This window comes from Dromiciops gliroides, chromosome 3 (assembly GCF_019393635.1).
Source record: "Dromiciops gliroides isolate mDroGli1 chromosome 3, mDroGli1.pri, whole genome shotgun sequence".
NCBI classification, from domain to species: Eukaryota; Metazoa; Chordata; class Mammalia; order Microbiotheria; family Microbiotheriidae; genus Dromiciops; species Dromiciops gliroides.
Window position 1 is genome coordinate 533,805,103 of NC_057863.1, and position 27,649 is coordinate 533,832,751.

General features: G+C 39.5%; 1 protein-coding gene across 1 annotated transcript in view; it reads right to left on the minus strand.

Moving 5' to 3' along the window:
* ALG9 (ALG9 alpha-1,2-mannosyltransferase) overlaps window positions 1-27,649 on the minus strand; it is a 155,596-nt gene that overhangs the window by 75,700 nt on the left and 52,247 nt on the right. The window contains exons 9-12 of the mRNA XM_043995048.1: window positions 19,205-19,327; window positions 16,723-16,877; window positions 12,492-12,621; window positions 10,299-10,446 (exon numbers count right to left, since the gene is read on the minus strand). Coding sequence (XP_043850983.1) covers window positions 10,299-10,446; window positions 12,492-12,621; window positions 16,723-16,877; window positions 19,205-19,327 — 556 coding nt within the window. The remainder of the gene's footprint in view (window positions 1-10,298; window positions 10,447-12,491; window positions 12,622-16,722; window positions 16,878-19,204; window positions 19,328-27,649) is intronic.

Below are 27,649 nucleotides of genomic sequence, written 5' to 3' on the forward strand. Positions count from 1 at the left end.
TTGTTGTAGATAAGGAAAGGAAGCTGAGGGAGAAATAGGACTGGTGATTTCACTGGGATAAGGAACAGCTCCGAGTGAGTAAAGTCCATCTACCAATAGAGACTAGATCCTGCTAGGCTTAGAGCCTCAGCAAGTTGCCTGGGACACTGAGAGGCTAATCGAATTTCCAGAGTCGCACAGCCAAGTCAGGTCAGAGCAGGGAACCTGAGCCAATGTGTCCCTGCCACTGAGGCTGGTGCTCCATCCACTACACCATGCTGCCTCTCTAACTTTTCTTTCTTTTTTTCTTTTTTGCAGGGCAATGGGGGTTAAGTGACTTGCCCAGGGTCACACAGCTAGTAAGTGTCAAGTGTCTGAGGCCAGATTTGAACTCAGGTCCTCCTGAATCCAAGGCTGGTGCTTTATCCACTGTGCCACCTAGCTGCCCTGCCTCTCCAACTTTTGAAGAGATTTGTAGAGAAGATGGAAACAAGAGCAGATTAAGGATAAACCCAGAAAAGGCACACAATCCACATACTCCTGTCGAGAATGTTAAATCTCAAAACAAACTGAGGCTGGCAGTGAATGGGAAGGCAAGGGACAGAGCAAAGACTGGATGGAATTGCTGCTTGCAGTGTCGAGAAGATAAGAAGGCAGAACAATCTTTGGTCTGGGAATGGAATAAAAATAGCTAATAGGTCACTGAAGTTCAGTATTCTCTCCACTTTCCTTCCAGCAGTTCTTCTTGGCTTATCTCCTTTGGAGCATGATGCCTTCACGCCAGCCACCCTCTGGTATCCCTCTGCTTTCCAGATTCTTCTTGTGTGTTGTCTTCTCCCATTAGATTATAAGCTTCTTAGGGCAAGAACTGTCTTTCTTTTTCTTATTTGTATCTCCTGTGTTTAGCAAAGTGCATGGCATATCGTAGACACTTAATACTGAACTGAATTGACTAAGGAGCTAGTAAGAGAACACTTAGTTCTCTGCAATTACTTTATCAGGCTCTTATGAGGCCCAAAGATGGGGAAGAGCTCATGGATGTCCTTGCTGAGCTGCTGGAATAGGAATGAGGAGGATATAGCTGCACTTGAGGCAAAAAGGGCTCCCAGCCACTCAAAGCAGTGAATTACTCCCCACACTATAATAGTTAATAGCAGATGTAGGAAAACCCCAGGATGCTCTTACTAATGCTGGTCATCAATGGAGGAGGTGTGTGAGGAGGCCAGGCCTGGTGCTTGAAAAGGATGTGTTACCAGCAGAGCCCACATGGCCAGAGGAAGGAGAGTGAGTGGTACATTCCCTACAAAGCTGCGTGGATGCAGAAGTGTGAGTATGGGGGACAGGGCTGTGCTCAGATCCAGATTTCCAGGCAAAACCTGAGGGTGTGTTAGAGAGTCTTTGAGTGTGGATCCCTACAGGGCTTGCCTGCAGACACGTCAGAGTGTGAGGCAGTAGCAGAAGCAGGCGTGCCAAGGCTTCAATCTACGTGCAAAAATGAGAACAAATGAGCACATCCCAGGCCCTGCTGTTTATCACCAAACAAGTCAAGGATCTGAGGACAATGATGATGCAGCCTCCAAAGAAATAAGCCATCTACCTGATGTAGTTTAGAGTCTCTATGAGGAAAAAAGAGCCAGAGAGCATCAGAGCACATGCATAAATCTATGTCAAGCTGTCAAGGAGTAGAAGATTGAACTGATTTCAAAAAAGAAAAGGTAGATTTTTTTAAGATATAGGCCAGTGAATGTAACTTTGATTCCTCAAAAAATTCTAGAACACATGATCAAAGACATGGTTTGTAAATATTTAGGAAGAAAAGCAATGACTATTAAAAGTTAATGTGGGGGTAGCTAGGTGGCGCAGTGGATAGAGCACCAGCCCTGGATTCAGGAGGACCTGAGTTCAAATCCAGCCTCAGACACTTAGCACTTACTAACTGTGTGATCCTGGGCAAGTCACTTAACCCCAATTGCCTCACACACACACACAAAAAGTTAATGGGGGGTAAAAAAATTAATGTGGGGGCAGCTAGGTGGTGCAGTAGATAGAGCACCAGCCCTGGAGTCAGGAGTACCTGAGTTCAAATCTGGCCTCAGATACTTGACACTTACTATCTGTGTGACCCTGGGCAAGTCAATTGCCTCACCAAAAAAAAAAAAGTTAATGTGGGTTCATGAAGAAGCCATGTAAAATTAACTTCTTATTTTTTAAAGGGTACTGGACTAGTCTATCAAGGAATATATCATGTGAGTGATTTCAAAAAGATACTGGAAAAGCCTTCAGGAGGTAGGTTTCCACTAAGTACTAGAACCAAAGGGTAGTGATTAATAGATTGCTACAAACTTGGAGGGAAGTCTCTAGTAGAATATCCCAGAATTCTGCCATGGATGCAGTTTTATACAACATTTTTATCAATGATTTGGAAGAATGTATGAATAGTATGTTCATCAAATTTGAAACTGTCATGCAGGGAACTTTCATGGGGGTCCAAAAAATCTAAATGGATTAGAACATTGGATCAAATCTAATAACATGAAATTTTATATGAATGAAATTAAGGTCCTACGTTTGGGTTCAAAAAAATCAACATAAGTTGGTATGACTCAACCATCAATCTTATCAAAAAAAGACCTAAGGGTTTTAGTGTATTACAAGTTCAATGTACATCAACAATTTGACATGACAGCTAATAATACTAAGCAAATATAACAGTGCATCAAAATAATACTATTCAAAATAGAAAAGGCGATAAACTGACCATATTCTTTCTTGGTCTGACCACATTTAGAGTACTGTGATTAGCTCTGGACAATGTATTTTGGAATAGAAACTGACAGCTTGTATTCTATCTAAAGAAAAGTGACTAAGATGCTAATAGACTGGGAAACTAGGCAAATCAGGGTCAGTATGAGAAATAGACAATACTTAGCCTAGAGAAGAAAAGATTTAGGGAGAACATGATAAAGTATCGTTAAATATTTGAAGGATGGCTCTGGGCCATTTGCTCTTTATATTCTCTCACTTAGTGACTTCATCTGTTCCCATGGGTTTCATTATCATCTCTATGAAGATGATTCCCACATCTATAAATCTAACCCTTCTCTTACCATTAAGCTCTTGTATCACCAACTGCCTACTGAACAACTGTATATCCTGTAGGCATATCCAATGCAGAGTGCTTTCTTTCCACCCAAACCCACTTCTTTTCCATTACTATCAAGGGCACCACCAACCTTTCAGATTTGTAACCTCAATGTCCCCCTTGACTCCTTACTCTCTCTCACCTCACATATCCAATTAGTTGCCAAGTCTCATCTATTCTACCTCCACAACATCTCTTAAACCTATCCTGTCCTTTCCACCCACATAGCAACCACACTTGTTCAGAACCTCATCAACTCTCCCCTGGATTACTGTAATAGCTTCCTAATTGATCTCTCTGGCTCGAGTCTCTCAGTAACCCAGTCCATCAGCCACAGAGCTGCTAAAATGATTTTCCTAAACCACAGATCTGACCACTTCACCCTCCCCACTCAATAGACCACAGTCTACCTATTATTTCAAAGCATTTAGTCTTTCACAACCTAGCTCCAACTCACCTTTTCAGCCTTATTACACAGCCTATGGTCCAATCAAATTGGCCTTCTCCCTGTTCCTCATCTACAGCCCCTAATTTCCTGCTTTCAATGTCTTTGAATGAGCTTTTCTCCATACCCAGACTGCACTCTTTCTTCAATTTCACTTCTCTGAATCTCTAGTGTCTTAAGATTCAGCTCAAGTGTCTCCTTCAAGTGAAGCCTTTCCTGATTCTTCCAGCTACTAGTGCCAACCACCCCCTCCATCACTTTGTAGCCATTCTGTAGGTATATGATGTTGTTTCCATTGTTAGAATGTAAGTACCTTAAGGGCAGGGGCATAGTTCATATTTGTTTTTGAATCCCTAGTAGCTTTCAAAATACCTAGCATATAGCAAATACTTAATAGGTGTTTGTTGCCTGACTATTTAACTATCAGTAGAAAAGGGATTCAATGTGTGAAAGCTGAAGAGAGGCAGATGTCAACTGATATAAGAAAACATTTCCTAGTAGTTAGTACAGCCTAAAAGTAGAATAGACTGCTTCAAGGGATCACGGGTATGGGATCATAGACTGCAGAGCTAGAAAAGACCTTACAGGCCATTAAGTCTAATCCCTTCATGTAAAAGATGAGGAAACTGAGGCATAGAGATATTAAATGATCTGCTCAGGGTCTTGATGGCTCCAAGTCCAATACCATGTTCATTCACCATATCACACTGACTATAGTATGAGCCCTCCATTACCAGAGGTCTTCAAGTGGAAGCTGGACACATGGAAGGGGTTATTTAGATAAGAGTTGTACTAGATGACCATTGAGGTCTCTGGAAACCATGACTGGTGATTTTGATTTGCCGAGAGAAGAGCTGTCTTCAAATGTTTGAAAGGTGGTCATGTAGAAAAGGCATTAGGCTTGTTTTGTTTGGCTCTGTAGGGCAGAATCTCATGACTAGGTGAAAGCTAAAGGAAGGTAGATTTTGGCTCAACACAGAGAAAAATTGCTAACAATTAGAGCTGTTAAAAAAAAAAACTGGAATGAGTTGCTCTGGGAGGTAATAATTTCCACATCCCTGTAATGGAGGATGGATGACCATTTGTCCAAGATACTGCAGAAAGGATTCATGCATCAGGTAGGGTTTGGACAAGATGAACTCTGAAATTCCTTATAACTCTAGGATTTTTATTCTAAAAATCCAAATAACTAGTATCAGTGGAAAATGAGATCATAAATCAACTCAGGGCCACTAAGTCTAAGATCCCAAGGTCATTCTTTTAACATATTCCACTGCATCTCATGAATATAATTTGCAAATTAATCATCATATTCTTAATTCCACAGACCTAAGATCTAGCACTGAAAAAATGTAGCCTTAAAAGTTCTGAATAACCACATTAGCAGAAGGAGTTCCTAAAATTGCACTCATTTCATATCATAGACTAGGACAAAGAACACGTCAATAATAAAGAAAATTCACTATACGCCTAGAGGAATAAAATTAGTATTTATTAAGCACTTACTATGCACCAAGCATTGTGCTAAGCACTGGAGATACAAAGAAAGGCAAAACCAAAAACAAACAACCTAGTCCCTTACTTCCTCAAGGAGCTCTCATTTCTTTTTTTTTTTTTGCTGGGCAATGGGGGTTAAGTGACTTGCCCAGGGTCACACAGTCAAGTGTCTGAGGCCGGATTTGAACTTAGTTACTCCTGAATCCAAGGCTGGTGCTTTATCCACTGCGCCACCTAGCCGCCCCAAGGAGCTCTCATTTCAAAGGAAAAAACTTACAAACAGCCTCTACTCCATCAAGGTTATAATCAGTGTTTTGTTTCTAACTTTTCTTCAAAAGGACCTTTAATTAATAAGCTTCAAAATATGAAAGTAACAAGTTTTGCAGGAGGGGAAGGGCAATGAGGGTTAAGTGACTTGCCCAGGGTCACAGGGCTAGTAAGTGTTAAGTGTCTGAGGCTACCCTGGGCAAGTCACTTAACCCTCATTGTCCTGCCCCCCCCCCAAGTGTCTGAGGCTGGATTTGAACTCAGGTCCTTCTGAATCCAAGGCCAGTGCTTTATCCACTGCACCACCTAGCTGCCCCGCTACGTAGCATTTTTAATAAAGTATTCTCTTCACAATAACATATTGAAATAAGTAGCATAAGTATTCAAGTTCTATTATCTATTTTTTTAAAAAGATGAGGAAAATGAAGCTCGGAAGTGAGTAAATTGTCCATGATCACAAAGCAAGTAAGTGTCAGAGCTGGGACTTGAACTCAGAGTCCTGCGTTCTTTTTTTTTTTTAATTTTAATTTTTTTACTTTTTAGTGAGGCAATTGGGGTTAAGTGACTTGCCCAGGATCACACAGCTAGTAAGTGTTAAGTGTCTGAGGCCAGATTTGAACTCAGGTACTCCTGACTCCAGGGCCGGTGCTCTATCCACTGTGCCACCTAGCTGCCCCGTTCTGCATTCTTTAAGTTCTGAGGTCTTTCTACTATGCCACATTGTCTATTGAGTATAATTAAAAAAATAAGATATCAGCTGCTGGATAAAACTGCTGGAAATAGTACTCAAAAGAAGAATTATATGACTCAGACTTCCCTCATGCACATTTCTTTTTTTGCCCTAATATGACTCGGTAGCATTAGCAGTATTAGCAAAAGGAACTCATAGACTCATAATCACTTTTTATCACATGCAATATAGACAGAAGAAGGGTGATCTGTTAACAAGATTCAAGTCACAATTTCCAGAAATATACAAATGACTTTACGTCAGCTAAAGAGGTAAAACTGCTTTCATAGACATCTCCTAGACCTGATGCTACCAGGCCCTTTACAGGACTGGATATGTTTTATCTAAGTACAGAAATAAAAAGGAAACCATATTAGGAGCTAGTTTTCAAGAAGCTTTTATGTAGGACCTAATCTGTTTTCCCAAGATCCTAGCCTTGGATTTCTGACTAAAAGGCTGACTGAACAGTCATATAACCTAGCTCCCACAGACCTAAATTCCGCAAAAACCTGAAATTTGCACCAAACTTAATAATGGTTAAACATTAGTCAGTTCAAGAATCTAGGAGTCTCCAAAAAAAAAAAAAAGAATCTAGAAGTCTCAGGATGAGACCAAGCAGGGCTGATCACTCTACCCAAAAGAATAGCAAGGGGTAGAGCCTGGCCCTAGCACAAAGGCCCAATCCAGGAATTCAATCTAGAAAGATGAGTAAATCAAACAACATATTGACCAGTATAAAAAATGTATATAGACCTAGAGGTCTCTAAAAATCCAGCCAAGGAGAAAGTAATTCCCTAATAATTACAAATGGAAGCTCATAAGGAAAAATGGATTTTCCATAAGAACTACATAAATGGGGGCAGCTAGGTGGTGCAGTAGATAAAGCACTGGCCCTGGATTCAGGAGGACCTGAATTCAAATCTGGCCTCAGACACTTGACACTTACTAGCTGTGTGACCCTGGGCAAGTCACTTAATCCCAACTGCCTCACCGAAAAGAAAAAAAAAAAGAACTACATAAATGTCTAGAAGAAATGAAGCAAAAGGAAAAAAATGAAATAAAAGTTCTGGAGGAAAGAACTGGAATGAGAATAAGTAGTTTAGAAAAGGGTAAACCCTACCTCAGTAACAAACTGCCTGAAAACCAGAATATTCCAAACAGAAAGCAATGAGTCAGTGTGAAAGCAAGGAATATTATGTTAAGGGCTAAAATTCTAGCTAAACTGTCTAAAACATTTAATGAGTGGTCGCCAATAAATTATAAGCTTTAGCAAGAGTTAGACTTTTAAGCATTTATTAAGGAGAATAAGAATTTGGTAAAGAGAGAGAGAAAGGCCTAGATTCCTATCTATTAAAGGGAGAGCACATTTCTAGCTCCGCTCTCCACCAGAGTCCAGAGGAAAGAGAGTGAGCCCGAGCGCCAGTCTCTTCCTTCCTCCTCCCACTAGCCCGCGTCACTTCCTGACGCCAAAGAAAAGACTCCTGGTCTTGCCCTCAAAGACCTTCGCTTCATGGGCGGAACTCTTCTACAGTAAGTCTTCAGCAGGTGGCGTCATTCCAATCGTTACAGTTAGATCAAAAGTTTGAAAAAAGAATGTCATGGAATACTATTGTGCTGTAAGAAATGATGAGCAGGCAGATTTCAGAGAAACCTGGAAGGTCTTACATGAACTGATGCTGAGTGAGATGAACAGAACCAGGAGAACATTATACACAGTATCAACAACATTGTGTGTTGATCAACTGTGATAGATTTGACTCTTCTCAGGATTACAATGGTCCAAGATAGTTCCAAAAGACTCATGATGGAAAATGCTCTCCAAATCCAGAAAAAAAAGAACTGTGGAATCTAGATGCAGATTGAACCATACTATTTCTATTTTTGTTTTGTTTTGTTTTTTGAGGTTTTTCCCTTTTGTTCTGATTCCTCTTTCATGGCATGACTAATGCAGAAATATGTTTAATGTGATTGTACATATATAACCTATATCAGATTGCTTGCTGTCTTGGAGAGGGAGGAGGGAGGGAAGGGAGGGAGAAAAAATTGAAACTAGAAATCTTATAAAACAAATGTTGAAAACTATCTCTACATGTAACTAGAAAATAACAAAATATTTTTATGGAAAAAAAAATTTTTTAAGTTTGAAAAAAAATTGAAAACATAAGAAAGTTGACATGATAAACAATAGAACTAGAAAACAGGTGAAGGAATGATAATTTAAGAATCACTGGCCTCTTTCAAAACTATAGTAAAGGACAAGGCCTGGACACTTCAAGAAATGAGATGAAAACTGTCCTAATCAACTAGAGCCAAATGTCAAAGTGAAAATAAAAACAATTTACCAATCAGCTACTAAAATAGAACCCAAAAGGAAAAATCCTTAGAATGTCATAGCCAAAATTCAGAACTCCCACATCATAGAAAAAGTACTACAAGCAACTAGAAACTTTGAAAAACAAGCACAAGAATCCACAAATACCAAGGAAAGTAAATTTATTTGAGCAATTCATAGGAGACATACAATATAATGCTAATGTTTGTTTGTCTTTTGTTCTCAAAGAGGACCGTGACATCAGGGTGATGTCATGACTTGCACTGAATTGGATTTAAGTGAGAGAGGGCTGTGCAAGGTCACCAACCTCACTCTCTTCTCCAGATCCCTCTGGGTCCAGTGGCCAGATATAGATCAGGATAACTGAAGATGGTCCCAGATGTTGAAAACAACTGGGGTTAAGTGACTTGCCCAGGGTCACACAGCTAGTAAGTGTCTGAGGTGAGATTTGGACTCAGGTCATCTTCACCCCAAGGCCAGTGCTCTATCCACTGTGCCACCTAGTTGCCTATTAACATTTAACATGGAGAAAAGAAATAAATATCTCTTGAGAACCTTAGTGTCTTCAAGGGTAAGTCTGAGGAAGTTAAATGAGAAAAATTGAGGCCCTGGGGATGAACTGGTTCTGTTCTGTGGGTAAAAGGAATACTAAAATTGTAAGAAAGAAGCAAGAAGGGGCAGCTAGGTGTCACAGTGGATAGAGCACCGGCCTTGGAGTCAGGAGTACCTGAGTTCAAATCCGGCCTCAGACACTTAACACTTACTAGCTGTGTGACCCTGGGCAAGTCACTTAATCCCAATTGCACCAAAAAAAAAAAAAAAAGAAAGAAGCAAGAAGTAGAACATGTTATTTCTTATAATTGGGGTGTACAAATATACAAACATGGAGGAAACGGTAGGAGACGTAAGTATCATGTGAACCTCATTCTTATTTGAAGCAGACAAAAGAGAGCAAGAGAGAGAGGGGGAAATAACAAGACTAGATACTAAGGACATGGGAAATGCCTGAACAAATGGTGGTATATGAATGTAATATTATTGTAAAATAAGAAATGATGAAAGAAAGTATTTCTGGAAATCCTGGGAGTATTAACTGAGACAGAGTGAAGTGGGCAGAACTAGGAGAACAATTTAAACAAGGACAACACTGTAAAGAAAATAATTTTACACAGCTTAAGCATTGAGATCAATGCAATAACCAACCGTGTCTCCAGGGAAACTACTATGATAAAACATGTTGGAGACCTTCTGACAGAGAGAATGGACACATGGTGCAGAAAAAGACACAGATTTTTAACCTGACTGCTGTGAAGATTCGTTTTGCTTGCCTATGCTTGTGTGTTGTTATTTTCTTTTTGTCTCCAAACTTATTTGGGGGCAGGGAGAGTTAGCAATAGTGATGACCCTCCCCCAAGGGACACTGAAACATTATTTTAATGCATAGAAGAGAATGAAGTTCAGAAGGAAAGCAAAAGCAAAAGTAAAATGTGAAAATTATAGATTCTGTTTTTAAAAAGCAAACAACATAAAATGGTGATGCAAGAGTATCCTTTTTTTGTGTTCTGCTCTATGGAAATGTTCTCTGTTATGTTTTTAAGTTCAGAAACAACATTTATATTTAAAAAATAGATCCCAACCCCATGTGACACAAGATAAAGCAGGGAACATAACTAGACCAAACAGAAGCACTTGGCTCCAGAAAAGCCCAGTGCACTGTTGGTGAAGACACAATAACTCATTTCTTATTGGGAGGCCTGCAGATATCTATATAAAGGTTTGACAGTTGATTCTAGCCTTTGGCCAAAGTTGCAAAATAAAGAAAAAACTAAGGACACAAACTAGCAGGATTATCATTTCTACTCCCCAATGTAAGAAGTGGGTTTAGGGAAAGGAGATTGCAACTTACTTCTCAGGTAGCAGAAAGCTGCTGGGATATCGGTACCACTCTTTGCCCACACAGACATTCACCGGCCTCCCCTCTGGGACTGTGTGGATAGTGGGATCAGTAGCAATTCTGTGGAATTCAGGATACAAATCAAGGGGTCCATGATACCCTGAAATAATTATCAGAAAAGGGAAGATAAAAGAACTGATAGTATCTGAAAACAGATAGAAACACATAAAAATTTTTTTTTCCTCTTTGACAATTCCTTAATCTGAAATTTTGGGGTTTTTGACTGTTTTCTCTCACAACTAGCTAATATGGGAATTTTTCCATGACTACTGTAATGACTGGAATGACGCCACCTGCTGGAGACTTACTGTAGAAGAGCTCCGCCATGAAAGGAAGGTATTTGAGGGCAAGAGCATGCATCTTTTCTTTGGCGTCAGGAAGTGACGCTGGTGGGAGGAGGAAGGGGGAGCCGGGCACTCTGCCTCTCTCTCTTTTCCTGAGGACACTGGTGGAGAAGGGAGCTAGAAATGCGCTCTCCCTTTAACAGATAGATGAATGTAGGCCTTTCTCTCTCTCTTTACCAAATTCTTATTCTCCTTAATAAATGCTTAAAAGCCTAACTCTTGCTAAAGCTTATACTTTATTGATGACCACTAATTAGATGTTTTAGACAGACTAGCTAGAATTTTAGCCCTTAACACTACTCATGTATAACTTATTTTGAATTACTTGAGTTCTTGGGGTGGGAATGGTGGGAGGAAGAGAAGTTGGGACACAAAGTTTTAAAAAATTGATTTTAAAATTTGTTTTTACATATATTTTGGAAAATAAAATTCTATTCAAAACAGAAAAAAATAAATAAAAGGACATGTACCAAAGGTGAAAGAGAAACACCTAACCAAAGACTAACGGTACAAAATAACTCAAAGATATGATTAGAGCAGCAAGAAGACTAAAGGCATGGCTGAGCTGAGGATTATTGTGGGAAAATGCATTTATTTACATTGTTGTCATCATTACACACATTGTTCTCTTGCTTCTGCTTACTTCACTCAGTATCAGTTCATATAAGTCTTCCCATGTCTTTCTAAGTCCCCATATTCAACCCATTTATTACACAATATAGCCAGTGTTTACATAGCACTTCAAAGTTTGCCAACCACTTTACAACTGTCCTCTCATTTTATCCTCACTACAACCCTGGGAGGTGGTCACTATTATTATCTCCATTTTATAAATAAAGAAATGGAAGCACAGAGAAATTAAATGATTTGCTCAAGGCCACACAGCTAGTATCTGAATATGAACTCATGACTTTCTGACTACCATTGTTTCTGTTGTTGTTCAGTCATTTCAGTTGTGTCCAACTCTTTGTTACCGCATTTGAGTTTTTCTTGGCAAAAATATTGGAGTGGTTTGTCATTTCTTTCTCAATTACAATGGACTCCAATGACAACATTGTTATCCATTGTACTACCACAGTTTGTATAACCCTTTCCCAACAAACGGATGCCTACTTTGTTTCCTATTCTTTGCCACTATTAAAAAGTGCTATTATGAATAAAAAAAAAGAAAGAAAAGGGGAGATACTGCAAAGCAAGATTCAAAATTTAACTGTAATACATTTTAAATTCTTACTGAAATTCCTCAAGCAAAGGAAGAGTTTGAAGATTCATGGTAGGCAGACCTGCTCAGCAAATGCCTCTTCCAAGGGTTAGATGTTAACCTAACATATACCAATTAAGTTCATTTTGCTAAAAATCCTTTGCTCTCATGCCTTTTTCTACCCCACCTTACCTTTTGTCTTGTATTAAAATTGTGATTTCTAGAAAGAATGTCATCATAAGAACTCAGCCTCATATTAGCATCTTCCATTTTGAAGCTTTCTTAATTTAATACCATCCCCTTAAAAGAAAAAGTAGATGTATGTAGAGAAACAATTTACAGCTAATCATACTAAAAAGAATTCACAATCCTCTCTTCTATTAATATTAAGCCAAATTACTCCCAAAGTGCAAAAAACCTGGACATTAAAGTAATCACTATCAGAGGTGTCAAGGAAGATATAAGAGGAAGCTATCCTCACCCAGGGAAGAAGTTTCCTCTTAGCACAAGCCATAAACATATCAAGTTACCATTCATCAGCTAAAGTTTTAGATGATATATCTCATGGACCCAATTTAAGTTGTTCTCCAGAACACTCACCTCTGAATAGTGCCACAGACCGAGAAAGGGATAGCAGCCCAAAGAGGAACACGGTCCCTAAAGCCAACCAATTAGAAGAAACCGTGTAATGTTCTAGGCGGTAGCGTTGAAACACAAAGTGATAACATTTCTAGAAAATAAAAATATTTTTGAAAATTTTAATAATATTTAATTTTCCCCCTAGTTACATGTAAAGACAATTTTTAACATTAATTTTTTTTGAAGTTTTGGGTTCCAAATTTTTTCTCTCCTTCCTTCACCTCCCCCTCTCCCTGAGACAGTAAGCAATTTGATGTAGGTTATACATGTTCAAGCATGAAAAACATATTACATTAATCATGTTGTGAAAGAAGACCCAAAGGAAAAAAAACACACACACAAAAATACAGAAAGTGAAAAACAGAATACTTTGATGTGCATTCAGACTCCATCAGTTCTTTCTCTGGAGGTGGATAGCATTTTTTTATCATGAGTCATTTGGAATTGTCTTGAGTCATCATATTGCTGAGAATACCTAAATCATTCACAGTTGTTCATTGTACAGTATTGCTGTTACTGTGTGCAATGTTCTCCTGGTTCTGCTCACTTCACTTTGCATAAGTTTATGAAAGTCTTTCCAAGTTTTTCTGAAATCTGCTAGCTCATAATTTCTTATAGCATAGTCATATTCCACTATAATCAAATATTACAATTTGTTCAGCCATTCTCCAATTGATGGGCATCCCCTCAATTTCAAAAATTTTTGCCTCTACGGTGTAATGATTGGAGTGACGCCACCTGCTGGAGAGTTACTGTAGGAAAGCTCCATCATGAGGAGAAGGTGTCTGAGGGCAAGCCATGCACCTTTTCCTTGGCATCAGGAAGTGACATTTGCTCGTGGGTACTGTCTATCAAAGCTACCAGCCAATTAGCTTGGAGCTGTGTGTGCATGTGGATGGGATGTTCCCAGTTTCACAGGAGGCTTGTGGGAGGAAGAAGGGGTGAGGCTGGCTCTCTCACTCTCTTTCGTCAGGACTCTCATGGAGAGTGAAGCAGGAGACGCTGGCCCTGAGATAGACAGCTGAATCTAGGCCTTTCTCTCTCTCTTCACCAAATTCTTATTCTCCTTAATAAATGTTTAAAAGTCTAAACTCTTGCTAAAGCTTCTAATTTAACGGCGACCATTCATTAGATATTTTAGACAGTAAAGCTAGAATTTTAGCCCCTTACAATGGAAAGAACTGCTACAAATATTTTTGTACAAATAGCCCCCCTCCCCTTTTAAATCTCTTTGGGACACAGACCTACCAATGGTATTGCTGGATCAAAGAGTATGCACAGTTTTATAGCCCTTTGGACATAGTTCCAAATTGCTCTCCAGAATGGCTGGATCAGTTCACAACTCCATCAAAAATGCATTAGTATACTAGTTTTCCCACATCCCCCCTCCAACATTTATTATTTTCCTTTCCTGTCATATAAACCAGTCTGATAGGTATGAAGTGGTACCTCAGAGTTTTTAATTTGCATTTCTCTAATCAACAGTCATTTAAAGCATTTTTTCATATGACTATAGATAGCTTTGATTTCTTCATCCGAAATTGCTGATTCATATCTTTTGACTACTTATCAACTGAGGAATGATTTATAATCTTATAAATTTTAATCAGTTCTCTATATATTTGAAAAAATGAGGCCTTTTATCAGAGATACTTGCTGTAAAATTATTTCCCAGCTTTCTGCTTTTCTTCTAATTTTGGATGCATTGGTTTTGTTTGTGTAAAAACTTTTTAATTTAATGTAATAAAAATTATACATTTTACATCTAGTAATGCTCTCTATCTCTTGTTTGGTCAAAATTTCTTCCCTACTTCATAGATCTGATAGGTAAACTATTCCTTGCTCTCCTAATTTTCTTATAGTATTACCCTTTATGTTTAAATCATGTACCCATTTTGATCTTAGCTTGGTATACAGTCTAAGATACTGGTCTATAACTAGTTTCTGCCATATTGTTGTTGTTGCTGGTTTTTTTCATTTTCCCAGCAGTTTTTGTCAAATAGTGAGTTCTTGTCCCAAAAGCTAGGGCTATGATGGTCAAATTAACTACTGAGTTTTATGTACCTATCTATTTCACTGATCTACCACTCTATTTCTTAGCCAGTACCAGACAGTTTTGATGATTACTACTTTATAATACAGTTTGAGATCTGATACAGGTAGGCCACCTTCCTTCACTTTTGTTTTCATTAATTCCCCTAATATTCTTGACCTTTTGTTCTTCCAGATGAACTTTGCTATTATTTTTTCTAGCTCTATAAAATAATTTTTGGTAGTCTGATCGGCATGTCACAGTATAAGTAAATTAATTTAGGTAGAATTGTCATTTTTATTGAAAAAAGATATTATTGATGAAGAAATGATATGTCCCCATGATATGAGTGTCATAAAAACTCATCTGCCACCTATGTGAAGTATAAAAAGAGGCTTGACAGATTATTAGATCCAAGGATATATGGAAATACCCCATCTTCTTTTTGTTTGTTTGTTTGTTTGTTTGTTTGAGTTTTGTTTTTTGTTTTTTGTTTTTTTTTTTTTGCAGGGCAATGAGGGTTAAGTGACTTGCCCAGGGTCACACAGCTAGTAAGTGTCAAGTGTCTGAGGCTGGATTTGAACTCAGGTCCTCCTGAATCCAGGGCCGGTGCTTTACCACTGCGCTATCTAGCTGCCCCCATACCCCATCTTCTAAGAAATGAAGGAACATTTCCAAAACTGTCTATACACTAGTATCAAAATATGATATCTGTGATTATCTCAGTAGTTTGGCAGAAGCAAAGACTTTCTCTAGGCTCATGAAAAATTTCTTTTAAAAATATTTGAATTAATGAACATATTCATTGTGTTTTTCCTCCATACCTTGAGGGTTTTTTTTTTAAATATGAATTGGTACTAAACTATTGGTTCTAAACTGGACTGTTCAACTTTAGACTACCTTCTGCTTTGAAATTTTCTAGCTCCACAATCTTTGGCCTAAAACTCATATAGACAAGATGGGACAGAATGGGATGGGACAGGAAAGAAATAAAGGAAGGAAGGCAGGAAGGCAGGAAGGAAGTAAGGAAGGAAGGAAGAAAGAAAGCATTTGACAGGATATCAAGGAAGTGCTTTTAATTATCTCCCAAGACCATTTACAAAGTATTAAAATGATATTAAGGGGACGGCTAGGTGGCGCAGTGGATAAAGCACCGGCCCTGGATTCAGGAGGACCTGAGTTCAAATCCGGCCTCAGACACTTGACACTTACTAGCTGTATGACCCTGGACAAGTCACTTAACCCCCATTGCCCGGCAAAAAAACCCAAACAAACAAACAAAAAAATGATATTAAGACACATGGGTCACATATTTATATATAAGACATATGTGGATTCTGTTAACTGTTCATGAGTACTATTTCTTCAGGATCTTCCCATTTTGATTCAGGTATACTACTACTTATCATATAATGAGTATTTTCTTTCATTTATGCTAAAAAAGGAGGTGGAGAAGAAAAGAGAAAAAGACAGAAACAGAGAGAGATAGAGAAAGGAAGGGAGGAGGGAGGAACAGAAGGGAAGAATATGTTCAAAATAGTGATATCATAGGCTAAAAATGCCTAAGGAAAATAAATAAATTTTATTTTAAATTTAAATCTCCATCTGAAGCAGGTGTAAAGAATGACCAGGAGCCTAAAGATGTCATGAAATAGTGGGCACAGCTGAAATGTTTTAAAAATGCACTGAAAAAAAAATGCACTGAAGTGGAAAAATATTTTGAGTTCAGGGAACTATTCCTGATATAAGTTTTAGTCCACATCACCCAGTGGTCTTCAATGGCTAGTTATTTAATACTATCACAAAATGTAGACTAAAATTCTACTCAAATCCAAATGTTTTAAGGAGAGATATTCAACTAGCTATGCTACCCGATCATCATTTAATCGGGATCTAATTCTCTTTAGTGACTTAGAAAATGTCCATAAAGTAAACTGAATCTATGTTCTGAAATAAAAGGAAAGTTATTTATTTGTGGGGGAAAAAATCATCAGCAAATTACAAATAGCTAACCAAACACACACAATTACCTATATAGTTAATTATACTATATGGATGAAATTATCTTAGCTGTAAAGATTCTACAACTGGTTGTTAAATTTCTATGATAAAGAAGTTCAAAAGGAAACTCTTTAGGATTTCTGTTTCCCTGACACTCACCTGAAGTGCAGAAAGAGCCACAGCAGCACAAAGGCAAATAAGAGGGTATATGGGGAACAGAAATCTCTCCTCTTTGTGAGGCTGAGCAAAGAAGATAATGATCCAAATGTACATTGGAGACAAGGTAAGCCAATAGGGACGGCCTAAATTCTGAACTGTAAGAAATAGAAAAAAAGCATATTTCACTATAATAGAAAAACTGCAACCTATCTAGCCTTTGTGTCCCCCAACTCTGGATTTGGGATAGTGTGGCTCTGTCCTTAGCCATCCTGTATTCACTCACAAAATGGTCCGAGACATTCATACTCCTCTTAACCATGCAAGGAAATATCAGCTAATAAGGGAATCCTATTCTGCTGCTTTCTAAACAGACTGGATGTATATCACCAGACCCAAATGGTTTATGGGTTGTTACTAAAATAATTCTACCTTAGATAGAGAAAGAAAAGCCTTTTCTACTAAGGGGTCCTGACACTAGAGGCCCCTAAGATTATCTGCCACAACCTAAAATTTCTTTAAGTTTTAATCCTATGAAATAGAATATTTTATAGACTATGTTCTAGGTAACACGCTTCCTCCTTTAGCAATCAGTCTTCTTTATTACACCCAAGTAGCTGTAAAGAAGAGTCACAGACCACAGGTTAAAAATAGAAGGAAATGATGGGGGAACCAGCATTCTCAAACCCATTAGCTATAGTTTTTTCCCCAACAAACAGCCACTGACAAGTAGCTTGCTGCAAAGCAAGAACAAAAACAACCCTGGTAAATCTTCCTCTCCTTGCCTCCTACAATACCTTTCAACTCCAAATCCCTAACTGGAACCAAAATTTTAAAAAGAAAGCATGTGCAACTACTAAAGGGATTTAATGATCACTAAGGCTCAAACCCCTGCTGGAAAGTTCCTGTGGTTAGGTACATGAGCACTGAGTGATAAGCTTGCAACCCCACAGCGAGAGCATCTCCTCCTGTGCTTGTATTAGTCATAATGAGCAGTGCAGCAGGAATTTTGTGTAAAGCCTATAAACACAGTGCCCTCTGCTGCCCACTAGATTTATTTACCATAAGCTGCCGAGGGAGTTAGCCCTGTAATCAAGGGCCATATCTGAGTAATACCTAATTGACAATTTTTAGGATGTCAATACCTTTACCAAAGAGTGTAAGCTCCTTCAATTTAGGACAGGGTAGAGACTGTCTTTTGCCTTTCTTCATACCTTACTTTGTCCCAGGGGCTGGCCCACAGTGAGATGCTTGTTGACTGAGTATTCAGGGATAAAAATTCTTAAGCTACAACACCAGTTGTTTTAAACTTTTGTCTGCAACTATTTTAAGATATTAGGCTATGTTTTAGATTAATACCTTGCCATTTAACTATTAAATTGGAATTTTCTCAATTGTTGTAGTATGTCCCAGCATAAATGAACCTAACCTCAGCAGGTGAAAATTCTTTTGTGCCATAATAATCATTTCTGAATTATGATTTTATGTTTTACATATTTTTTTAAATGTAAATTTTGCCCCCTGGGGTTGATTTCATGTTCTCCTATCCCTAGCAAAAGTAATGTAAACACATTTTTAACCTGGTCAGTTCTTTATAAGCAATTTACAATACAAAAAATAAGTACAATGGAAGCATTAGCTGACTGTGAAAAAAAATCACTCATAACCCTTCAGAATCAGGAAAACAAATCTAGAATGAATTCTCTTCCCAAATTAAGAGTTCTGCTTAAATCCGACCCTTCTAAAAAGAAAGCCAGAAGCACCCGATTAATTGATAACCTGAATTAGGACAGTGGTGCAAAAACAGCTGCTGAGAAGCAGAAATAAATGACTAGGTAAACTCTTACAGTGCCTTACAACCAAAGTGGTACTCCAGAGGACAGCATCAGACTTAGGAGCAGCTCCTCCTAATTCAGCTCTCCAGTTATGGGGAAAACTGGGTAATTTTTTAACTCAGCAGAGGCTATTTTCACCAACATTTTTGCCTCCAATATGGCTCATGAGATGTACTCCACCCTTTGAACAACATATTCTTCATGGGACAAAGGACTCTAAAGATTGTGTTCCCCTGAGATCTTGCAAATGCCTTTTCCGGTCTAGCTGGTTAGCAAGCCGGGTAGGCTTCCTTAACTGTGAAGATGTAAGGTTCTTCCTGTAGTCATTGAGCATGGTGGCAATTAATGGGTTACCCTCACACTGTGGGTTTCTGTAGATTTTTACTGATGTGGTTTCATTTGCAATAAATTAAGAAGACCTTCAGATAGTTCCTGCATGTCTAGTGCAGCCTTGCAAACACAGACTGCAAAAACAGACCAGCCTTCCATTTCCCTAAGAACATAGTGAATAAAAGAAGGGAACTCTATTTTTCCTTCACAGTAAACACTGTCACCCCAAGTAACTATTTACAAGGCTGGCTAATGTTTTCTAAGGCACAAGTCTTCCTGCCACCAGGCAGACTGGAATCTTTCATAACTCCACCACTTACCATGAAATCTCTGCAACAGGGTCTCCATGAGGGAAGTCAGTGGTAAGACCAGGAGAGCCAATACAAAGGCCACATTGAAATTCAGAAACCCGTTAATTAAATAAAAATACCAGGGTTCTGTGCCTGAAGGAAAGAGAGACAAGGGACTGTTAGGGTGAGCCCTACAAACAGTAGTGCAGAGGCTTAACACACCATGCTCTGTATTCATTAAAGGTTGGTCATCTGCTAACTCAAGTAACTAGCAATTTACAAAGTACAGGGAGAATAAAAACAGAAAATGGAAAAAAAAGAATGAAAACAGTGCTTGTATACATATAAATGATACACCTAAACCTCAAATGACAAAGTGGGGGCAGGCATGATCAATTGGTGAAAACAGCTGGCTATCATCACTACCACTGAGCCTTACACTATGAAAACCCTAGGGGTTTTTTAAGCTCAACCAACTAATTCTCTCTCTCTCCCTCTCTCTCTCTCACTCACACACACACACACACACACACACACACACACACACACACACACCCATAACAATCACAAATTTGCTTGTTCCTCAAAACATATCAATCAACAAACATTTATTAAGTACTTACTACCTGCTAGATAGTAGGGACAGAGAGACAAAAAATGAAATTATCCTGCCCTCAAGGTGCTCACATTTTATGATGGTAACTAGTACATGCAGAATAAACAGAAAATAAATATAAAGCAGTTAGATATAAGATAGTGAAGGAGGGAACTAGCAGTTGCAGGGATCAGGAAAGGTTTCCTGGAGAAGGTGGCTTTTGGGCAATATCTTCCAAGAAATAAGGGACTCTTGTAAAAGGAAAATAAAGGAGGAGGAGGTGGCAAGGAGAGTGCCCTCAGGGCATGGCAGACAGCCAATCTTCCCTGGGAGCTGGGAGCCGGGAGATGAGGAAAGCATTAGAAATCTCAACTGGGCTACACAGGGTCACAAAACCCTCTGCTTTCATCTTCTGGTCCTGGTTTCATCCTGTCATACTTAGAAGTCAATTCTCAGGTGCCTCACTCTTGTTTTTCCTATAATGCAGAGGGGTGTTATGTGGCCATTTATTTAATAAACAAAAACATTTCTTCCTGCTTAGGATCAACTTCAGTGTTAAGTTTCACTCAGCTACCTTGAAGATCAAGAATGAAGTAAAATGATGGAAAACATAAATCTCACTCTCAGTTTTGACTCCTCAACTTGAGATGCTTAAGCCAAAAATGATTAAGAGTGGCAGCTCCCTCTGCACATTTAGCAATTTTCCCTCTGCTTCTCCCCTCCCTGTGATTATTTCAATCAGCCAGTAAATGACACACACGGGTCTTAATCATTGTGCTGTTGTGACACCCACCACGCACCACAGCAATTTCCTGCAATCAGCACTGCTTAAAAGGGTAATCAGGAGGCTGAGGAGCACTCAGGAAAACCTGACATCTTTGCAGCTTGCACAGCAAAATAAGACTGGAAACTAAACTCAAAATGTCAGAAATGTTTGAAAAAGAAGGAAAGAGAGAGAGAGAGGGAGGACTTCGGTTCCAACAAATGGACTAGAGCCTCAGCAATAAGGCCTCCTGCGGGAGCCTGAATTCACTGAGGACAATGAAATCTTATGTCCTTAAGAACAACCTTTCAGACTAAGGAAGAATAACAAATGAATGTAGTTTCAAACAGAAATTCACTCTGGGTTTCTGGTAACATTTTGCTAACCTGTTTCTCTCAAAAGGGAGGCACTAGCTCCTCGACTGGCCTACCTGACTGCTACCTTCAGAATTCTGGAAACCTGTAGGCTTTGAAGAGAAACCATGAAGAAGAACAAAGGGAAAGTGGGTCTGTCTTGGGACCTACTATTATCTATTATGGTCAGTAAGCCTTAATGGACACACTTGGTCATTATCATTTCACAGCATTCAGTTTCAATTGTTTCTACTGCTGTGAAATGATATTGCTTGCTTGGACCCCAGAGAAGAAATGTGAAAATGCACTTCCTGTCCTTCTTTGAAGAGGTGAGGCGGGGATTATGCATGAGGAATACCGTTAGATTTAGTTGATAAATTCATTGGTTTTCCTGAACTGCGTTTTCCCCCTCTTTTAAATTTTGTATTAAGGATAGCTGTCTGGAAGGAGTAGGGAGAAGAGATATGTTGGGAAATGTGGATCATGTAAAAATAAAAGATATCAATAGTTTTTTGGAGTCTGAATAGCTGGGAACCCTTTTTTTCTTTCCAGTACTTGCAAATATGTTTGGAAGTCAATGGAAACTTTAAATAAATATAATGGATAAATATTTAGGAAAGAAGCTCTTTAGGGTTCCACAAAGATTTGTCTCCATCCCAACCCGGCTTACCTTCCATTTTGCAGATTAACATTATAATGTAGACAGTACTTTGAGATCCTGCATCAAAATTACTAATCACTAAAGCCAACTGTCCTTATTATTAGGAACTCAGACATCAGATTCACCACTAGGCCATCTGTGAACATTACACAACCAAGTATTGCCTTGCTGAAGGATGGGGAAAAGGGAGAGATGAGCCAAGAGAGAATAAGGTTCAGCCGAGGCAGTCTTAGAAATAAGAGCAAAGGTTATAGAAAAAGAGAGCAGTTAAGTAAACTGCTACTAGAAGGCTTTCCCTGCTTTGATGAGACACTTCCCTGAATAGAAAAAGGGAGAATTTTTATCTCTGGCCAGGGAAGTATTCAGAAAGTCTTGACGCAGAGCCACACAGATTTTGCGTCAGAGTGGTAAGCCAAAGGCTTCCCTGATGCGAGGTGTAATGTAAAAATGAGACGGGTGCAGAGCCTCTCCCCTATGAATTACCAATTCAAAGTCATGCAATCACATACCATCTTGACAGAAAGCACCTCAATTTCTCTCCCTTCCTAAGAGCTAATGGGGATCTTGAAAGAGTTTGCTAAGATAAGAAAAAGAAGTCATTCCTGATGTTTGCTGTGCTGGGTGGAGGAAAGTCATTACCCGTGACTTAGTACCACAGGGACTAAGTGACATCACGTCACTCTTACAAATGTCAAGTTTGCACAGTAAAGAGTGGAAAGTCATCTGACATAAATGATTAACAAAGGCCTCTTGAACACCTTTTACTGGCAGATAATTTTAAGTAAGCCCAAAGCAGGCTCCACACACTTTCCCTTCCACTGCCCTCAGAAACGTCAAATTGCATGCTGGGGGAGGGAGACATTTACTGCCCAGAGTCGTGACCTTTCTTAAACTTCCACTCCTATAACATTCTGGCTCAAAATAAAAACCAAAGTAGGCAAAAAGAACGTGCAATGGGACAGACCCCTTGAGTAGGAGCAGCTGTTGTCCTAAATTAAATATCATTCTGTCTTGCCCTGGTTTTTTGGTTTTGGTTTTTGTTGGGGGGGAGGTAATGTGTTCTTTTATCTCATTTTTATTGATGTCTTTGGTTTTTACATCACCTTTATTTCCAAATATAATTCTCCCCCATCCCCTGACCTGTGAGCCATCCTTTGTAACAACAAATAAAAACAGGGAAAAGGTCATCTATAAAATCAACCAACACATCAACCATTTCTGACAGGATATACAATATTTGACAAACCATAGCCCCCACCTCCACAAAGAAGGTCCATTTCTTCCATTTTTTTCTGGGGTCAAGGTTACTCTGGCTTTCCTCTTAAGCCTTTACACCACAGCCTGTCAGTCAGTCAATAAATATTTAATATTCAGCCAGTGAGGGGCAGGGAGGTGGTGCAGTGGATAAAACCCCGGCCTTGTTTTCAGGACGACCTGAGTTCAAATCTGGCCTCAGACACTTGATACTTACTAGCTGTGTGACCCTGGGCAAGTCACTTAACCCTCACTGCCCAGCAAAAAAACCCCAAACAAACCAACCAACAAACAAAAAATATTCAGCCAGTGAATAAGCATTTATTAAGCACCTCCTATGTGTACTAAGTGCTAGGGATACAAAGAAAGGTAAAAGATAGTCCCTGCCCAGAGGAGCTCACAATCCAATGGGGGAAGGCAATATGCAAACCACTATGCACAAGCAAGGTACATACAAGCTAAGTAGAGATTTTAGCAGGGGCAAGTCAGGAGGGGGAGATGAGAAAGGAGAGCACAGAGAACATGCCTGGAACCAAGAGATGGAGGGTCTTGTTCAAGGAACAGCCTGGAGGCTGGTGTCATTAGGTCGAAGACTATGTCTTGGGGAATAAGGTATAAGAACATTGGAAAGGTAGGAGATGGCTGGGCTCTGAAGGCCTCTGAAAGCCAAACAGAGGATTTTATTTTTGATTTTAGAGGTGAAAGGGTTCCACTGGAGTTTGAGTAGAGCAGTGACATGGTCAGACTTTGGCTTTACCAAGTCACGTTGGTAACTGAATGTAAGATGGAAATGCACTGGGAAGAGACTCATGGCAAGGAGATTGGTCAGCAGGCTACTGCAATAATCCAGGAGTGAGAGCCTGCACCAAGGCAGCAGCAATATCAGAGGAAAGAGGCATATGTAAGTCATGATATGAGGAGCCAGATATAGTGGAGTCAAGGATGATGCCTAGGTTGGGAGCCTCAGCGACTGAAAGGATGGTGAAATCCTCAAAAGTAATAGGGAAGTTGGGGCAGCTAGGTGGTGCAATGGGTAAAGTACCAGCCCTGGATTCAGGAGGACCTGAGTTCAAATCCAGCCTCAGATACATGACACTTACTAGCTATGTGACCTTGGGCATGTCACTTAATCCTCACTGCCCCCTCCCCCCTCCCAAAAAAAAGTAATAGGGAAGTTAAGATGAGGGAGAGTTTGGGGATAAGATAATGAGTTTAGTTTCAGGTATGTTAAGTTTGAGAGGTCCAGAGAGCAGAGAGCAATAGAGAGAATCATCAGCATAAAGATAACTTAATCCATGAAAGCTAATGACATTGCTAAATGAGGAAGAAGAGAAGAAGAGCTGGGACAGAACTTTGAAGATTAGTAAATAATGATTTGGTTGAAGATCCAGCATATGAGACTGAAGAGTGGTCAAATAGGAAGGAGAAGAACCAAGAGAGAAGAGTATCACAAAAACCTTAGAGAAGAGAAGATCCAGGAGACATGGGTGACTCACAGTGTCAAAGGCTACAGAGAGATTAAGATGAGGATTGAGAAAAATTCACTAAATTTGGTAATTAAGAGGTCATAGTGAATTTGGAGAGGGCAGTTTCAATTAAATTATGAGGGCAGAAACCACACTAGAGAAAGTTAAGAAGACAGTGAGAAGAGAGGAAGTGGTGGCACCAACTGTAGACAAGCCTTTTCAAAGAGTTTAGCCACATGAGAAAGAGAGATATAGAATCATAGCTAGCAAGGATAGATGAATCAAGTGAGGGTTTTTTGGAGGATGGGGGAGATATGAGCATGCTTCTAATACTAGGGAAACAACCAGTAAACAAGGAGAGATTGAGAGAGTGGGGATGGTCAAGGGGGCAATCTGTGTTAGAAAAAAGGGTGGAATTAGGTCACTTGTACATGTCTCCTTTGGCAAGGAGAAGGGCCACGTCATCAAGTAAGATAAGTGAAGGTGGAGATACTCTGAGAGAGATGAAATAGAAGAGAGATGAGTTGAAGAGGAGGGGAGAAGCTCTCCTAAATGGCCTTCATTTGTTTGGGGAATTACAAGGTAAGGTTCTCAACTGAAATATCTGATCTATAGAAGGTTTAAACAAGGATAAAAAAGTTTGAAAATGTCACTGTGGCAAGTGGAATAATGGGAATTTAGGGAAATGTAAAAGGATTGCCTTGCTGCAGTGAGGCCCATTTAAGATTCCATAACATAAATTTGTAGTGGACCCAGTCAGCACAGTTTCATTCAGCAGCACATGAGTAGGAGCAAAGGTAAAGGATGGAATGAGTGAGTAATCGGCTGAGGTTTGGTGGGATAGGATTAGAGGTAGGGTAATGAAGCAAAGGACTCAAGAGAAAAGCACAGTGTAGAACTGAACTAGTTCACTAAGGGGATAAGATGGGGAAGAGAGGAGAGGCTAGCAAGCACAAGGATGATGGCCTGGGAAAGAACTAGGACATAGAGGGATCTGAGATCATGGTGAGAACAGAGAATAGGGTTTGGAGTTGTGAGGTAGAGGGAAAAGGTAGAATGACATATATGTGATCAGATAAGGGAACTGCAAAGTTCACAAATATGTAAGGGGAGCATTTGTGTGTGATAGCAAGACCAATAATATGACAATTTCTGTGTGTGGCTGAAGAAGGATAGAGAAGTAAGTCATGGGAAAGTTGAGGAACTAGGAGGTAAAAGTGTTTGAGGGAGTATCAACATGTACGTTGAAGTCCCCTAATGTTGTTTGTCCTTTGGGGTTTTTTTGTTTGTTTTGGGTTTTTTGTTTTTTTTTTGCAGGGCAATGAGGGTTAAGTGACTTGCCCAGGGTCACACAGCTATTAAGTGTCAAGTGTCTGAGGCCAGATTTGAACTCAGGTCATCCTGAATCCAGGGCTGGTGCTTTATCTACTGTGCCACCTAGCTGCCCTCTTGTCCTTTCTTTTTGAATAGGACCAACATCATGGGATGCTGTGTTGACTTGTGGATGAATGGATTTAAGTGAGGCAGAGCTGCACAAAGTCAACAGTCTCACTCTTTCTTTCTGAGTCATCAAAGTCCAGTGGCAGGACAAAAGTCAAGATGACTAACGATGGTTTTCTCTCACAACCTGGCTAATGTGGAGATGTTTTCCATGACTACTCATGTATAACTTATATTGAGTTGCTTGAGTTCTTGGGGTGTGTAACGATTGGAGTGACGCCACCTGCTGGAGAGTTACTGTAGGAAAGCTCCGCCATGAAGGGAAGGCATCTAAGGGCAAGCCATGAGGCCTTTCCTTGGCCTCAGGAAGTGACATTAGCTCGTGGGTACTGTCAATCAAGGCTACCAGCCAATTAGCTTGGAGCTGCGGGGGGGGGGGGGGCGGGGATGTTTCCAGTTTCACAGGAAACTTCTGGGAGGAAAAAGGAAGCACTGGGTTCCTTTTGGTTCCTGACCTCGCCAAGGCAGTTCGGATGATGGGATCTCTTAGAAATAGTTAGATTTCTACCTTTCTCTCTGATCCTAATGCTCTTTAATAAATACTTAAACATTTAAATACTCTTGCTAAAGCTTATAATTTATTGGCGACCACTCATTAAATATTTTAGACAGTATAGCTAGGATTTTAACCCCTTACAGGTGGGGGGTGGTAAGGGAGAGAGGAAGAGAAGTTGGAACACAAAGTTTTTTTTTAAATGATGTCAACTTGTTTTTACATGTAATTCAGAAAATAAAATTCTAAACAGAAGTTTAAAAAAAAAAAAAGATGGCTGATGATGGCCTGGGATATAGTGAATAACTGGCATCATTAATGCCTGACCACAACAGCTGTCTTCATGGCCATTAGCAAAAATTGTTCTTATTTGCCCATTCTTCTGGGGAAAGTCTTCACATGGCTGGGGTAAGCATCCCCAACTCATCAACAGGTTTAAGGCCTGTCAGTTATTCTCAACCTGGTTTAGTCAATCTGCTGAGATGGTTGTTTGGAATGTGGTTACTGTGCATGCCACACCTTCTTAGAACCATAAGTGAGAGTTGGGTGAATCAGGTTTACACCAAATGTGGATGAACAGCCTTGAAAAGAGCTTAGCAAGCCCTCACACAAAGGTGCTAATCCTCCTGAACAACCTATACACCCCAAATCTCAGAGTATGAGTGCAGGAGATGGGAAAGATAGAAAACCTCTGTGAGAGGAATTCAACTTGATGAGGAAAGAAGAGAAATGGTAGGTAATAGCTAACAGAATTTTGAATGAATGGTACATATGGACTGAGTGAAATCTAAAGGAAAGGTTACTGAGTGATGAAGGTAAAGAGAGAGCCAGGAAGTGGCAATAAGAAGCAAGGAACATTCCAACTTCCCCACCATGACCAGTGAGTCGGGGGAATAAGTGCATCAGTGTAGAAAGGGCCAGTATTAGAATAAGGTCAAAATGGGTACATGATTTAGACATAAAGGGTGATACCATAGGTAAATTAGGAGAAGAAAGAATAGTTTACCACTCAGATCTATGGAGAGGAGAACAATTTTTATGACCAAACAAGAGATAAAGAATATTATGATGGGGCAGCTAGGTGGTACAGTGGATGAAGCACCAGACCTGGATTCAGGAGGACCTGAGTTCAAATCCAGCCTCAGACACTTACTAGCTGTGTGATCCTGGGCAAGTCACTTAACATTCATTGTCCCCCCACCCTGCCCCGCAGAATATTATGAAATACAAAATGGATGATTTGTGTTACATTAAATTAAAAAAGTTTTTGTACAAACAGAAGCAATGCAGCCAAAATTAGAAGGGAAGCAGAAAGCTGGGAAACAATTTTTACAGGCAATGTTTCTGATAAAGGCCTCATTTCTAAAATATATAGGGAACCAAATCAAAT